Genomic DNA, 13,827 nt, shown 5'->3' on the forward strand with positions numbered 1-13,827 from the left:
GGGGGGACCGTACCACTGCGGGGCGGGGGGGGGGGGGAACGATACAGATAGGACCGTACCACTACGGGGCGGGGGGGGACAGGGAGGGATGTACCACTGCGGGGCAGGGGGACGACGACCAGGTGGGACCGTACCACTGCGGGGCGGCGGGGGGGGGATGTACCACTGCGAGGCGGGGGGGGGGGGACACGACAGGGAGGGATGTACCATTGCTGGGACAGGGGGGGATGTACCACTGCAGGGACAGGGAAGACCGTACCACTGCCGGGGGGGTCAACGGGCCGTACCACCATGGGACGGGGGGGGTAAGGGGACATGACATCACAGGCCCTATCACAGCGGGGGGTGGGCTGTACCACTGTGGGGAAGGGGGGAATGGGCTGTACCACTATGGGGATGGGGGTGTGGGTTGTAACAAGGGGGGGAACACCATGACACCATACCATACACTGGGGGGGGGGGGGGGACACACACGACAGGCCGTACCATGGCAGGGATGGGGGGGGGGGGGGGAACAGGGGGACGGGCTATACCATGGCAGGGACGGGGGGTGTAGCCCCAGGGCTGCTCTACGCCCCCCAGCCCCCTGTCGTTCCCCCCCCCCGCAGGGTGGGACCCAGCCGTGGGGCAGCAGGGACACCCCCCGCCCCTTGGCGAGACCCTCATGGCTGGATCAGCCCCTTGACACCCCCCCCTTCCCCCCCCCCCCCCCCCCCCGGCCAAGAGGCTCCCGCCTGGTTGGGATGAATCACGGCCCTTCCCCTTCCCGCGGGATTCCCCCATCCATCACCATCCCCGCCAAGAGCCGCCCTCCGCCTGCCGGGGGGGGTCCCCACGGGGGGTCACGACATGGGGAGCTCTTGCTCCCCCCACCATCACTCACGGCGGCGGTCGGCGGGGCCGGTGTTGGGGGCCCCCGGTGCCGCGGGGGGAGGCCGAAACGAAACGCCGCGGGGTCACCGCCGGGGCGCCGAAATGGGGACCCATCCCCGACGGCGGCGGCGGCGGCGGCGGGGGCTGGGGGGGGGGGGGGGGGGGGGGGCAGAAAGGAAGCGAAACCCCCCCCCCCGCATTTCCTCTGCACCCTCCGAGGGAGGAAACGGGGCCAAATTGGGGCGTAAAAGGGTTTGGCGTCGCCTGCGCCGAGCCCGAACCGGCACCGGGGCAGCACGGAGGGTCGAGGGGGCTGGAAGGGGCGAGGAGGGGGGGTGTCTGGAGGGACATGGGGCGGGGGACACACACACACACACACACACACGTGTCCCCCCACTTTACCCCCCCCCCCCCCCCCCCCCCCCCGCCCCAATCATGGCCCAGGGTTTTCCCCGAAACGCCGCCGCGGTCGAACCCGAAACGTCTGCCCCGGGACGATGGCGGCCAAAATCCGGGCGAGGGCGAAGATCCATGGCCCGACTTCCCCCCACCCCTTCACCCCGACCCCCACCCCCCCCCCCCGCCCCCCCCCAACCCGGGACATGGGGCAAAGCACCTGCCCCCATTCCCGGAGCGGGGAGGGGGCTGCCCCAGCGTCAAACATCCCCATCCAGCCAAATTTGGGGGGTGGGTGTGTGTGTGTGTGTCCCCCACCGTGTGTGTGTCCCCCCCCCATCCCTCTCCAAGCCACACCATGGAATTGTGACGAAGGCGGGGGGCGGGGGGGGGGGCTCGGTGGTCCCCATCCCGGGCCAGGAAGGAGGTGGAGGCAGATGGAAAAACGCCGTTTTAATACAACCGTCGGCTCGGAGGTGGGGGGGTCGCTGGGGGGGGGGGGGGGGGGGGGCTGCTGGGGTGGGGGGGTCACAGTGATTGGGGAGGGGGGGGGCCCCGGCAGAGCCGGCTGCGACGAGCACCCCCCCCACACACACTCCGCGCGCCAGCACGCGGCGGGACCGTGCAGCCGAGCTTGAGGATACGGGGGTCCCCCTATGTGTGTCGTCCCCCCCGTCCCCCCCCCCCCGCCGAGTTGTGTGCCCCGGGTCCCGTTTTCCTGGCAAACTTCCCCCCCACCCCACCCCTTCCCGGCTCCCCCCAGCCGGAGCAGCGGTCGGAGCCACCCACGGTGGCGGGGAGCAGCCGGGGGCAGAGGATTTGCCACTGGCGCCATGGGTGCCGCGGGGGGGGTGGGGGTGCGGGGAGGGGCCCCGGGACCCGTCTGACAGGTCCCGCGGGGGCCCCGGGGCTCGGGCAGGGCGTGGGAAGAGCAACACGCGTGTCCGTGCCCGCGTACACGCACCGGTCACGGCAATCCCGGCCCGGAACGGCAGCATCGCCGCCGGGGATGCCCCGGGGTTGGTGCTGGGGGCGGAGGGGGGGAATTGCCCGGGATGAAGGTGCAATTGTCCATCCGTACCTGGAAAAACGCCCACCCCGACCCCGCTCCCTTCGTACCACTGCCATGGGGCAGGCATGGGGCAGCCGTGAGGTTGGGGGGCGGGGGGAGCAGGACCTCCTAGACGGAGGTGGTACACTCGCGGGTGATGGGCGAGGTGGGTAACTCGTATTTGGGGGTGCAACGGTCCAAGGAGCTGGAGGTGCGGAGCGGGAGGCCGCAGCGGCCGGGGGGCTGGTCCCGGCGCCCGGCCCCGCAACAGCAAAGCACCCGCAGGAACTCCCGGCGCATGTCCTTGCTCCTCAAGGTGTAGATGATGGGGTTGGCGGCCGAGTTGAGGGTGGCGAAGGCAAAAAAATAGTTCGCCTTATAAAGGATCCGACACGCCCGGACGGGGCAAGAAGCGTCCATGAGGAGGATGATGAAGGCGGGCAGCCAACAGACGATGAAGGCTCCCAGCACGATGGTGACCGTCTTGAGCAAGGCCAAGGTCTGGGCGGTGGCGATCTCGGCGTGGCTGGAGCGCACGATGCAGTAGATGCGGGTGTAGAGCCCCACGATGGCGAGGAGGATGAGGGTGAAGATGGTGATGACGAAGAGGATGTAACGTTTGGAGTAGAGGGGGAGGACGGTGGAGCAATCCCGCAGGTCGCTCATGCAGTTCCAACCCATGATGGGGAGGCTGCCGATGGCGGCGGCGATCACCCAACACGCCCCGATGAGCAGCACCATCCGACAGTTCTTGTCGCTGCTGTAGACCTTGACCTTGGTGATGGCCACGTGGCGCTCGATGGCGATGGCCAACAAGCTGAAGACGGAGGCGGCCAACGTGGCAAAGGCCGTGCCTTCCCGGACGAACCACTGTACCGGCGTCAGGTTGAAGGTGGTGGCTCCGGAGAGCAAGATGTTGACCATGAAGGCCAACCCGGCCAAGAGATCGGAGAAAGCCAAGTTCCCGATGAAGATGTACATGGCCGAGTGAAACTTCTTGTTGCGGCAAACGGAGATGAGCACCAAGAGGTTCTCCAGCACGATGAAGCAGCACAAGACGACGATGAAGATGGAAACCACCCACCGGGAGGTGGTGGAAGAGCTCTCCGAGCCCTCCTTGGTGTAGTTGTAGTGCTCCCGGATCTTCTCCGTGTTGAAATATTCCTTGTAGATGCTCCCCATGGTTCCTCGCCGGCCGCGGCTCCCTTCGCCGCCCGTCCCGCCGACCTCAGCGCTGTCGGGACATGGTGCCGGCGATTCCGGGCTGCGGAGACAAGAAGAGACGGGGTGGGAACGACGTCATGGTGAGTTGAGGGGGTGGCGGGGGGCGGGGGGGGTGGGTTGTAGCACATCTGGGTGCACATCTGGTTTGGTGAGGAGAGAGGCAGCATCCGCGCCGGCAGGGCCGAAATGACTCAAAAAGGAAATCCTCACGGCGGGCGATAAGAGATGCACCTTCGAGCCGGTCGGGGCGCAGATTGCGGCCGGTGGGACCACCCTGCCGCCGCCGCCGCCACCACGGGGGGGGCGGGGAGGGGGGGGGGACACGGGGATGGCCAGAGGTGACACCCCGAGGTGAGCACAACCGCAGCGTGAATCGGTGGAGGCGGGGGGGGGGACGGGACATGAGGGGCTGCTGTGGGGTGTCTTCGCCGAGGGGGTGGAAGAGGCACAGCCCCGGGGGGTGGGGGGTGGGGGGGGGCAGGACACGGAGGGGGACGCGGTACTGACCCCCCCTGGCTGGGGAGGGGGGGGGGGGGGGCTGCTACGGCCTCCCCCTCCAGTTAGGGTGGGGCGGGCTGCGCATCCCAAAATTAGGGACGGGGGGCAACGGTACTGTCCCCTTTCCCCCAGTCGGGGGGGGGGAGAACCTGATACTGTCCCCCCCTCCCAGTTAAGGACAGGGGATCTCATACTGTGTGTCCCTCGTCCCCCCCCCGGCCTCGTCCCCCCCTGCATCTGCCCAGTTAGTGATGGGGCACCTGGTACCATCATCCTCCCCCCCCCCACCCCGAGTTAGGGATGGGGCACCCAGTGCCACCACCCCCATCCCAGTTAGGGTTGGGGCAGGCGGTACCGTGTGCGTCGTCGTCGTCGTCGTCCCCCCCCAGTTAGGGACGATGCAACCAGTACTGTCCCGTTCCCTGCCCCAGTTAGGGACGGGACACCCGGTACCGTCCCATTCCCCCCCCCGCAAAGTTAGGGATGGGACACCCGGTACCTTGACACCCCCCCCCCCCCCGGCTCCAGTTAGGGATGGGACACCCAGTACCGTCCGTGCCCCCCCCCCCCAAATTTAGGGATGGGACACCCAGTACCGTCCGTGCCCCCCCCCCAAAGTTAGGGATGGGACACCCGGTACCTTGACACCCCCCCCCCGCTCCAGTTAGGGATGGGACACCCAGTACCGTCCGTCCCCCCCCCCCCCCCCCGCCAAAGTTAGGGACGGGACCCCCGGTTAGGTCCGTCCCCCCCCTCCCCGGTCCCGGGAGTCCCGAAGGGAGCGGCTGGGGGACGGGGACGTGGGGGGGGGGAAGGAGCCCCGCGCCCCGCCGCACCTCCAGCCGCCGCCCGCTCCGTCCCGGTGCCGTCCCGGTGCCGTCCCGGTGCCGTCCCGGTGCCGCCCCCGCCGAGCGCTGCCTCCCGCCGCCGCCCGGGCTCTTGCGCAGCCGCGCCCGGTGCCGGGGCACCGCCCCTCGCTCCCGCCGCCCCGGGAGCCCCCCCCCCCCCCCTCCCGCCCCCAGCTCCTCGGTATCCCGGGAAGAGCCGCCGGTGTCCCGGGAGGAGCCGCCGCCCCGAGCAAAGGCACCGGCGGCGCGGAGCATCCGCCGCTTCCCCTTCCCCTTCCCCGCGCCCGCCCCGCCGCCGGCCGCCCCCGGCCCCGCTGCTGCCGCCGGGCGGAGCCAGGGAGGAGGCGGGGGGGGGCACGGGCGGGGGAAGGGGACCCCCGGGATCCCGCCTCGGGAACGGCACCGCCATCCGCAACCGGGATTCGCAGCGGGATCCTGCTCCAGGATTTGCACCGGGATCCTGAACCGGGATCCTGCACTGCGATCCTGAACTGGGATTTGCACCGGGATCCTGCCCCGGGATCCCATACCGGGATCCTGAACCGGGATTTGTACCGGGATCCTGCCCCAGGTTCACGACACCGGGATCCTGCCCCGGGATTTTGCCCCGCGATCCTGAACCGGGATTTGCACTGGGATCCTGCCCCAGGATCCTATACCGGGATCCTGAACCGGGATTTGCACTGGGATCCTGCCCCAGGTTCCCATACCGGGATCCTGAACCGGGATTTGCACCGGGATCCTGAACGGGGATCCTGCCCCGCAATCCTGAACTGGGATTTGCACCGAGATCCTGCCCCAGGATCCCATACCGGGATCCTGAACTGGGATCCTGCACTGTGATCCTGAACTGGGATTTGCACTGGGATCCTGCCCCAGGATTCCATACCGGGATCCTGAACCGGGATTTGCACCGGGATCCTGAACTGGGATCCTGCACTGCGATACTGAACTGGGATTTGCACTGGGATCCTGCCCCGGGATCCCATACCGGGATCCTGAACCAGGATTTGCACCGGGATCCTGCCCCGGGATTGTGCCCCACGATCCTGAACCGGGATTTGCACTGGGATCCTGCCCCAGGTTCCGACACCAGGATCCTGCCCCGGGATTGTGCCCTGCGATCCTGAACTGGGATTTGCACTGGGATCCTGCCCCAGGATCCCATACCGGGATCCTGAACTGGGATTTGCACTGGGATCCTGCCCCAGGTTCCCATACTGGGATCCTGAACTGGGATTTGCACCGCGATCCTGAACAGGGATCCTGCCCCACAATCCTGAACTGGGATTTGCACCAAGATCCTGCCCCAGGATCCCATACCGGGATCCTGAACCGGGATTTGCACCGGGATCCTGCCCCAGGATCCAACACCAGGACCATGCACTGGGATCCTGTACTGGGATCCAGCCCCGGGATGCACATCAGGATCCTGTACCAGACCATGAACTGGGATCCTGCACCAGGATCTCACACTGGGATCCCACACCGGGATCCTGCCCCAGACCACAAACTGGGATCCTGTCCCAGGACCCTGCACTGGGATCCTGCCCCAGGAACCCGCCCAGGGATCCCGCACTGGGATCCTGGCCTGGGATCCCGTCCCGCCATCCTGCCCCAGACCCTGACCTGGGATCCTGCACTGGGATCCCATACCAGGATCCTCCCCCAGCACCCTGCACTGGGACCCCCCCCCAGGACCCCAAAGTATCCAGGAGGGATCCTGGCAGGATCAGGAGCTGGGGGGGCCCAGGCACAGGGTAACTGAGGGGGATCCCAGGCAGGATCAGGGTCTGGGGGGGCCCAGGCACGGGGTATTGGGGGGTCCAAGGCAGGATCAGGGCCTGGGGGGGGGGAATCCCAGGCAGGATCGGGATCTGGGGGGGCCCTAGGCACGGGGTATTGGGGGGTCCCAGGCAGGACCAGGGTCTGGGGGGGCCCAGGCACGGGGTATTGGGGGGTCCCAGGCAGGACCAGGGTCTGGGGGGGTCTCAGGCTCAGAGTATCCGGAGGGGGTGGGAATCCCAGGCAGGATCAGGGTCTGGGGGGGGGGGTCCCAGGCACGGGGTATTGGGGGGTCCCGTCCCGTCCCCATCCCCTCACCCACCGGGCAGACGCGAGCCCCACCAGGGCAGGACCAGGGGGCGGCGGGGGGGCAGGGGTGGGGGGCTGGGAGCCCCCCGGCCATGGGCGCAGGGGGAGGGGCGGCGGGGGGGCGCAACACAGGGTCCCTTGTTCCCAAAATATCCCCCTCTCCGGCCCCGCAGCCGCTCGGCCACCGCGGAGTAAATTGGATCAGGCCTCGGCAGCCGGTGGCCGGTTGGGCTTAACGCCGGGTTTAAATAACGGCGGAGGCGGCGGCCAGATGGTGCCGGGCAGGATCCGACCCCCCCCCCCCCCGGGGCCACGGGGGTCACCCACCGCGTGGCCGTCCCCGTCCCCCCCCCCGCAAGGCTCCGGCAGGGGGACGCAGGCGGGTGGGTGCTCAGGAACAGGGGAGAAGACGCGTGGCGTGGCGTGGCGTGGCACAGCACGGCGTGGCACGGTGTGACCTCCCACGGTGGCCACCGCCACCAAACCCACCCCCCCCACCACCCTCCCCCGGGCACGGGGACCCCCAAAACCTTGGGGACCCCCCCCGCCCCACTCCGGAGCAGCGCGGTGCCAGTCCCGTGCCAGCGTTCGGCGGCCGCTGGGCGCCACGGCGGGCACGGAGTGTTTACCCAGCGGTGGCCGGCGGCGACCCGGCGGCCGGAGCCCTGGCAGCGCCGAATGCTCCGAATTCCTCCGGAGTTGGGGGTGGGGGGATGTGGGGTGTCCCTCCTCGGGGCTGGGGGGGGCGAGATGGGGACGCCAAGGGGGACGCAGCGGGGACGAAGCGGGGTGCAGCCGGGCGGCGGCGAGGGCACGGCGGTGCCACGGTGTGCGGCTGAGAGGACCGGGACACCCAGGTGGGTGCCAGCGATGGTACGGGGGTGCCGGCACCCCATGGCACTGCCAGGTGGGTGCCAGCGAGGGCATAGGGGTGCCAGGACCCTGGTTACACACCCCGGGTGGGTGCCAGGGAGGGCACAGGGGTGCCAGGACCCCATTGCACACCCGAATGGGTGCCAGTGATGGCACAAGGGTGCTGGCACCCCATGGCACTGCCAGGTGGGTGCCAGCGAGGGCACAGAGGTGGCAGGACCCTGGTTACACACCCCGGGTGGGTGCCAGTGATGGCACAGGGGTGCCAGCGCCGTGGTTGCACACCCGGGTGGGTGCCAGGGAGGGCACAGGGGTGCCAGGACCCCATTGCACACCCGAATGGGTGCCAGTGATGGCACAAGGGTGCTGGCACCCCATGGCACAGCCAGGTGGGTGCCAGCACCGTGGTTGCACACCCGAGTGGGTGCCAGTGATGGCACAAGGGGTGCCAGGGAGGGCACAGGGGTGCCAACATCCCAGTTCCACATCATGGTGGGTGACAGCGAGGGCGCATGGGTGCCGGCACCCTGGGGAACACCCAGCGACGGCACACGGGTGCCGGTACCCCATGACACCTCCAGGCGGGTGACAGCGAGGGCACAAGGGTACTGGTACCCTGTTACACACCTGGGTGGGTGCCTGTAAGGGCACATGGGTGCCAGCACCCTGGTTGCGCACCCAGGTGGGTGCCAGCGGGGGCACAGGGGCACTGACACTCTCCTACACACCCGAGTGGGTGCCAGTGATGGCACAGGGGTGCTGACACCCTGTGGCACACCCAGGCAGGTGACAGCAAGGGCACACGGGTGCCAGCACCTCGGGGAACACCGGGGTGGATGCCAGGGATGCCACAGGGGTGCCAGCACCCTGTCGCATGCCCGAGTGGGTGCCAATGAGGGCGCAGGGGTGCCGGCACCCCGGGGAACACCGTGATGGGTGCTAGAGAGGGCACACAGGTGCTGGCACCCCATGGCACACCCGTTTGGGTGCCAGTGACGGCACAGGGTTGCCGGCACCCTGTTGCACACCCGAGTGGGTGCCAACGAGGGCACAGGGGTGCCGGCACCCTGGGGAACACCACGACTGGTGCCAGCAGGGGCACACGGGTGCTGGCACCCCATGGCACAGCTGTGTGGGTGCCAGTGATGGCACAGGGGTGCCGGCACCCTGTTGCACACTCGAGTGGGTGCCACCAAGGCCACAGCGGTGCCAGCACCCCGGGGAACACCATGATGGGTGCCAGCGAGGACACGGGGGCACCAGCACCGTGGGGAACACCAGGATGGGTACCAGCAGGGGCACACGGGTGCTGGCACCCCATGGCACACCCGTTTGGGTGCCAGTGACGGCACAGGGGTGCCGGCACCCTGTTGCACACCCGAGTGGGTGCCACCAAGGCCACAGCGGTGCCAGCACCCCGGCGAACACCGCGATGGGTGCCAGAGCGGGCACAGGGGTGCTAGCATCCCGGGGAACACCCGGGTGGGTGCCAGCACTGCTGTGCCCTTGCTGGCACCCTGTTGCACTCCCGACTGGGTGCCACCAAGGGCACTCGGGTGCCAAGACCCCTTTGCACAGCCTGGTTGGGTGCCAGCGAGGACACGGGGGTGCCAGGACCGTGGGGAACACCAGGATGGGTACCAGCAGGGGCACACGGGTGCTGGCACCCCATGGCACACCCGTTTGGGTGCCAGTGACGGCACAGGGGTGCCGGCACCCTGTTGCACACTCGAGTGGGTGCCGCCAAGGCCACAGCGGTGCCAGCACCCCGGGGAACAGCGGGGTGGGTGCCAGCGAGGACACGGGGACGCACACCCGAGGGCGCAGCCTCGCCATCACCCCGCGGCACCCGGGGCCGGTGCCAGGGCAGCGCCGGCGATGCCACCCACGAGCCGGCGTCGCTCACCGCAGCCGTTAGGCGTTGCACAACTTGGGGGGCGGGTGTGTGTGTGTGTGTGTGTGTGTGGGAAACCAGGGGGTACCAACGGCGCGGGCTCCCCCCTCCCGCCTCCCCGGGGCCCCCCCCCCGCCAGCTGTAGGCCAGATGTTGGCGAAGCCGAAACAGCTGGGCCGGATCCGGGCACCCGTTTCCCGCCCGGGGCGCAGCGGGATGGCCTGGTCACCCGGCGAGCGGGACAATGGCCGCGACACCGTCGCTGTCACCGTGGGGGGACCGTCACCCCAGACCCCCACCCCACCCCCCCCCCAGGAGAGGAGGGTCTGGCCCCCTGAGCTGCACCCTGCCCCCCCCCCCCCCGCTCAGGGTGTCGCCTGTGGGGCACCCCGCTTTGTCCCCGTGGGGCAGCCGGCATTGTCACCGGGGGGGGGGCACCCCGCTTTGTCACCGGGGGGGGGGGGCAGCTCGTTTGGTCCCCCGGGGGGAGGGGGGTGGACGAGGGTGCGGGTGCGGCCACCCTTGGGGACACACCGGGGCGTCGCCCCCCGTCCCCCCCTCCCCCGGGGGGCTGGGATGGGGAGGGGACAGCGGGAGGGGGACACGCGTGGAAGGGGAAGGGACGATGCTTGGGCAGCGGTGGGGGGGGATCAGCGTCTTACCGGCTGCTTTCCCGGTGCCGGTGCCGGTCCCGCGGAGCTTCTCTCCGCCGCCCGGTTGCAACATGTGCGGGGGGGGGGGCGGGGGGGGGGGCGGGAGGGGGGGAAGCGTGGGCGGGGATGGGGGGGGGGGGGTGGGCGGAGCGGCCCCGGGCCATTCCCCCGCCCCATAGAGGGGCGAGGCCACTGGGGGGGGTGTGTGTGTGTGTGTGTGTCCCCCCACCCCCCCACTCCACGACCCACACGGACGCCTGGGTCCCTCGTGTCCTGGGGGGGGAGCCCATAAATGGGGCGGGGGAGGGGGAAGGAGCCCCCCCACCACCACCAGGAGCTTTTGCCCCCCCCCTCCATCGCCCCCCCGTTACCAGGGGGTGCCCCAGGGGGAAGCGGGTCGGTGGCTTTTTTGGCAGGGAGCTGTGTGACATCAGTGACGGGAAGGGAGGCGTCACGGGGGAAAGAGGGGGTTCCCAGCCACCCCCCCACCCACACACACACACACACACACACATATCTTCCCCGCCCCCCCCCCAAAAAAAAAAAACCAAAAAAACCCCCCAACGGTGCTGCGGGGTCCCCCCATAACTGAAAACGCCCTGGACGGGGGGTGGGTGGGGTGCAGGATTGGGCCCCCAATCCCAAGCGGAGCAGGGCGTTGGCGTCTTTCACCCCGGTTTTGGGGAGGGTTTTGGGTTTTTTTTTTTTGGGGGGGGGGGGGGGTAATGTCCCTGCGTTGTCGTCGTCCCGTCCCCCCCGCCCCGTCCCCCGTGATGCCGACGGGATTTTTCACGCCTGGAAACGCTTCCAGGATTTTCCAGGCTCGGCCGGGGGCCAGCAAGGAACCGTGGAGGGGGGTGGGGGTGGGGGGGCAAGGATCCGGCCGAGGAAACGGGGTTGGGGGGGGGGGGTTGGGAATGGGACACCCCACCTCACCCCCCCAAAAAAAATATTGAGCGATTCATGCCCCCCCCCCCCCAGCAGCCCCCAGGAGCTGGGAGAGGGGTGGGGGGTCCCACATCCCCCCCCACCCACCCCCGGCATCGAGGGGCCGCCGGCGAGGGGCCGGGAAAGGGGTTTAATTAGAAACAGGCGGCGGGATGGAGGGGAGGGGGGAGGAAAGGATGGAGGGGGGGGGGGGGGAAGGGATGGGCCCCCCCCTCCCGGTCCTCCCGCCCCCGGACCCCCGGGACGGCTGCGCACGGCTCGGCCCCCGTGACTTGGCCGATGGAGCCCACCCGCCTCCGGGCCGGATCCTGGCTGGCCAAAATGGGGCTGGGAAGAGGAGAAACGTTCCCAGATGGTCTGGGGGGTGCCCCCCCCCTTCCCATCACGGGCCCCCCCCCCTTCCCATCCTGGGCCCCCCCTTCCCATCCTGGGACCTCTTTTCTCCATCGCGGCCCCCCCATTCCCATCCGGGCTCCGTAACCCTGGGCCAAGCGCCGGGATCAGCGCTGGTTATCGGAGCTCAGGATCCCACCGGGGGGGGGTTTATTCCCATCGGGAAACTGGAGGGGGCCGGGGGATGGGATGGAGGCACCCCCCGCAGCTGGAGCAGGGTGGGGGGCTGTTGGGTGACCCCCATCCCACAGCTGTCCGCCATCGCGGTGACACCGCGATGGGCGTCGAGGTGGCCGGCCTGCCCGGCGTCCTCTGTGCCACCCCGGTGCCATGCGGCACGACACAGCCGGAGGGTGCCGGGAAGGGGCACCAGGAACGGGCACCAGCCCTGGGAAGGGGCAGTGGCACCGGGAAGAGGCACCGGCACTGGGAAGGGGCACCAGGAATGGGCACCAGTGCTGGGAAGGGGCAGTGGCACTGGGAAGGGGCACCGGGAAGAGGCACCAGTGCCGGGAAGGGGCACCCTGAATGGGCACCAGTGCTGGGAAGGGCCAGTGGCACCGGGAAGGGGCACCGGGAACGGGCACCAGTACCAGGAAGGGCCAGCGACACTGGGAAGAGGCACCACCAGTGCTGGGAAGCGGCACCGGCACCAGGAAGGGGCACCAGTACCAGGAAGGTGCATTGGGAAGAGGCACCAGTGCTGGGAAGGGGCACTGGGAAGAGGCACCAGTACCAGGAAGGGGCACCAGTGCCTGGGAAGGGGCAGTGGCACTGGGAAGGGACACCGGCACTGGGAAGGGGCACTGGGAAGAGGCACCAGTGCTGGGAAGAGGCACCAGTACCAGGAGCAGGCACTGGGAAGGGGCACCAGTACTGGGAAGAGACACCAGTACCGGGAAGGAGCACCGGGAAGGGGCACCAGTGCTGGGAAGAGGCAGTGGCACTGGGAAAGCGCATCGGGAAGAGGCACCAGTGCTGGGAAGAGGCAACAGTACCGGGAAGGGGCACCAGTGCCTGGGAAGGGGCAGTGGCACCGGGAAGAGGCACCAGTGCCGGGAAGGGGCAGTGGCACTGGGAAGACGCATCGGCACTGGGAAGGCACATTGGGAAGAGGCACCAGTACTGGGAAGAGGCACCAGTGCCTGGGAAGGGGCAGTGGCACCGGGAAGGGGCACCGGGAAGAGGCACCAGTACCGGGAAGGGACACCAGTGCTGGGAAGGAGCAGTGGCACTGGGAAGGGGCACCAGTGCCGGGAAGGGGCAGTGGCACTGGGAAGGCGCATCGGCACTGGGAAGGCACATCGGAAGAGGCACCAGTACTGGGAAGAGGCACCAGTGCCTGGGAAGGGGCAGTGGCACCGGGAAGGGGCACCGGGAAGAGGCACCAGTACTGGGAAGGGGCACCAGGAGGAGGCACTGGTGCCGGGAAGGGGCACCAGTACTGGGAAGGGCCATTGGGAAGAGGCACCAGTGCTGGGAAGGGGCACCAGTACCGGGAAGGGGCAGTGGCACTGGAAAGGCACACCGGGAAGAGGCACCAGTACTGGGAAGGGGCACCGGGAAGAGGCACCAGTGCCAGGAAGGGGCAATGGAAGTGGCCGCAGCATTGGGAAGGGGGAGCGGTGGCAGGAAGGGGCACTGGGAAGGGACAGCAGTGCTGGAAGGGGCACTGGGAAGGGGCACTGGGAAGGGACAGCAGTGCTGGAAAGGGGCACTGGGAAGGGGCACTGGGAAGGGACAGCAGTGCTGGGAAGGGACAGCAGTGCTGGGAAGGGGCACTGGAAAGGGGCACTGGGAAGGGGCACTGGGAAGGGACAGCAGTGCTGGGAAGGGGCACTGGAAAGGGGCACTGGGAAGGGGCACTGGGAAGGGACAGCAGTGCTGGGAAGGGGCACTGGGAAGGGGCACTGGGAAGGGGCACTGGGAAGGGACAGCAGTGCTGGGAAGGGGCACTGGGAAGGGGGCACTGGGAAGGGGCACTGGGAAGGGACAGCAGTGCTGGGAAGGGGGCACTGGGAAGCAGCGCAGGGCGGGGGGGGCAATAGGGTGGGGGGTAACAGGGTGGGAGGCACTGGGATG

General features: G+C 69.3%; 2 protein-coding genes across 3 annotated transcripts in view; one reads left to right on the forward strand and one right to left on the reverse strand.

Moving 5' to 3' along the window:
- Positions 1-1,820: 1,820 nt before the first annotated feature.
- Positions 1,821-10,462, reverse strand: S1PR2 (sphingosine-1-phosphate receptor 2). 2 transcript variants are annotated; one of them, XM_063318986.1, is made up of 2 exons: positions 10,414-10,462; positions 1,821-3,584 (listed from the first exon to the last, which is right to left on the reverse strand). In XM_063318986.1, exon 2 carries the CDS (start codon positions 3,500-3,502, stop codon positions 2,450-2,452), a length of 1,053 nt encoding a protein of 350 aa, XP_063175056.1. In that variant the 5' UTR covers positions 3,503-3,584; positions 10,414-10,462; the 3' UTR covers positions 1,821-2,449. The 2 variants fall into 2 exon arrangements, with proteins under 2 accessions (XP_063175056.1, XP_063175057.1); XM_063318987.1 differs by lacking the exon at positions 10,414-10,462 and adding an exon at positions 4,879-5,156.
- A 1,560-nt stretch (positions 10,463-12,022) lies between these two features.
- MRPL4 (mitochondrial ribosomal protein L4) overlaps positions 12,023-13,827 on the forward strand; it is a 3,655-nt gene continuing 1,850 nt past the window's right edge. Inside the window, exon 1 of the mRNA XM_063318949.1 lies at positions 12,023-12,098. Within this exon, the coding sequence (XP_063175019.1) occupies positions 12,023-12,098 (76 nt within the window). The remainder of the gene's footprint in view (positions 12,099-13,827) is intronic.

This window comes from Chroicocephalus ridibundus, chromosome 29 (genome assembly GCF_963924245.1).
Source record: "Chroicocephalus ridibundus chromosome 29, bChrRid1.1, whole genome shotgun sequence".
Taxonomy (NCBI): Eukaryota; Metazoa; Chordata; class Aves; order Charadriiformes; family Laridae; genus Chroicocephalus; species Chroicocephalus ridibundus.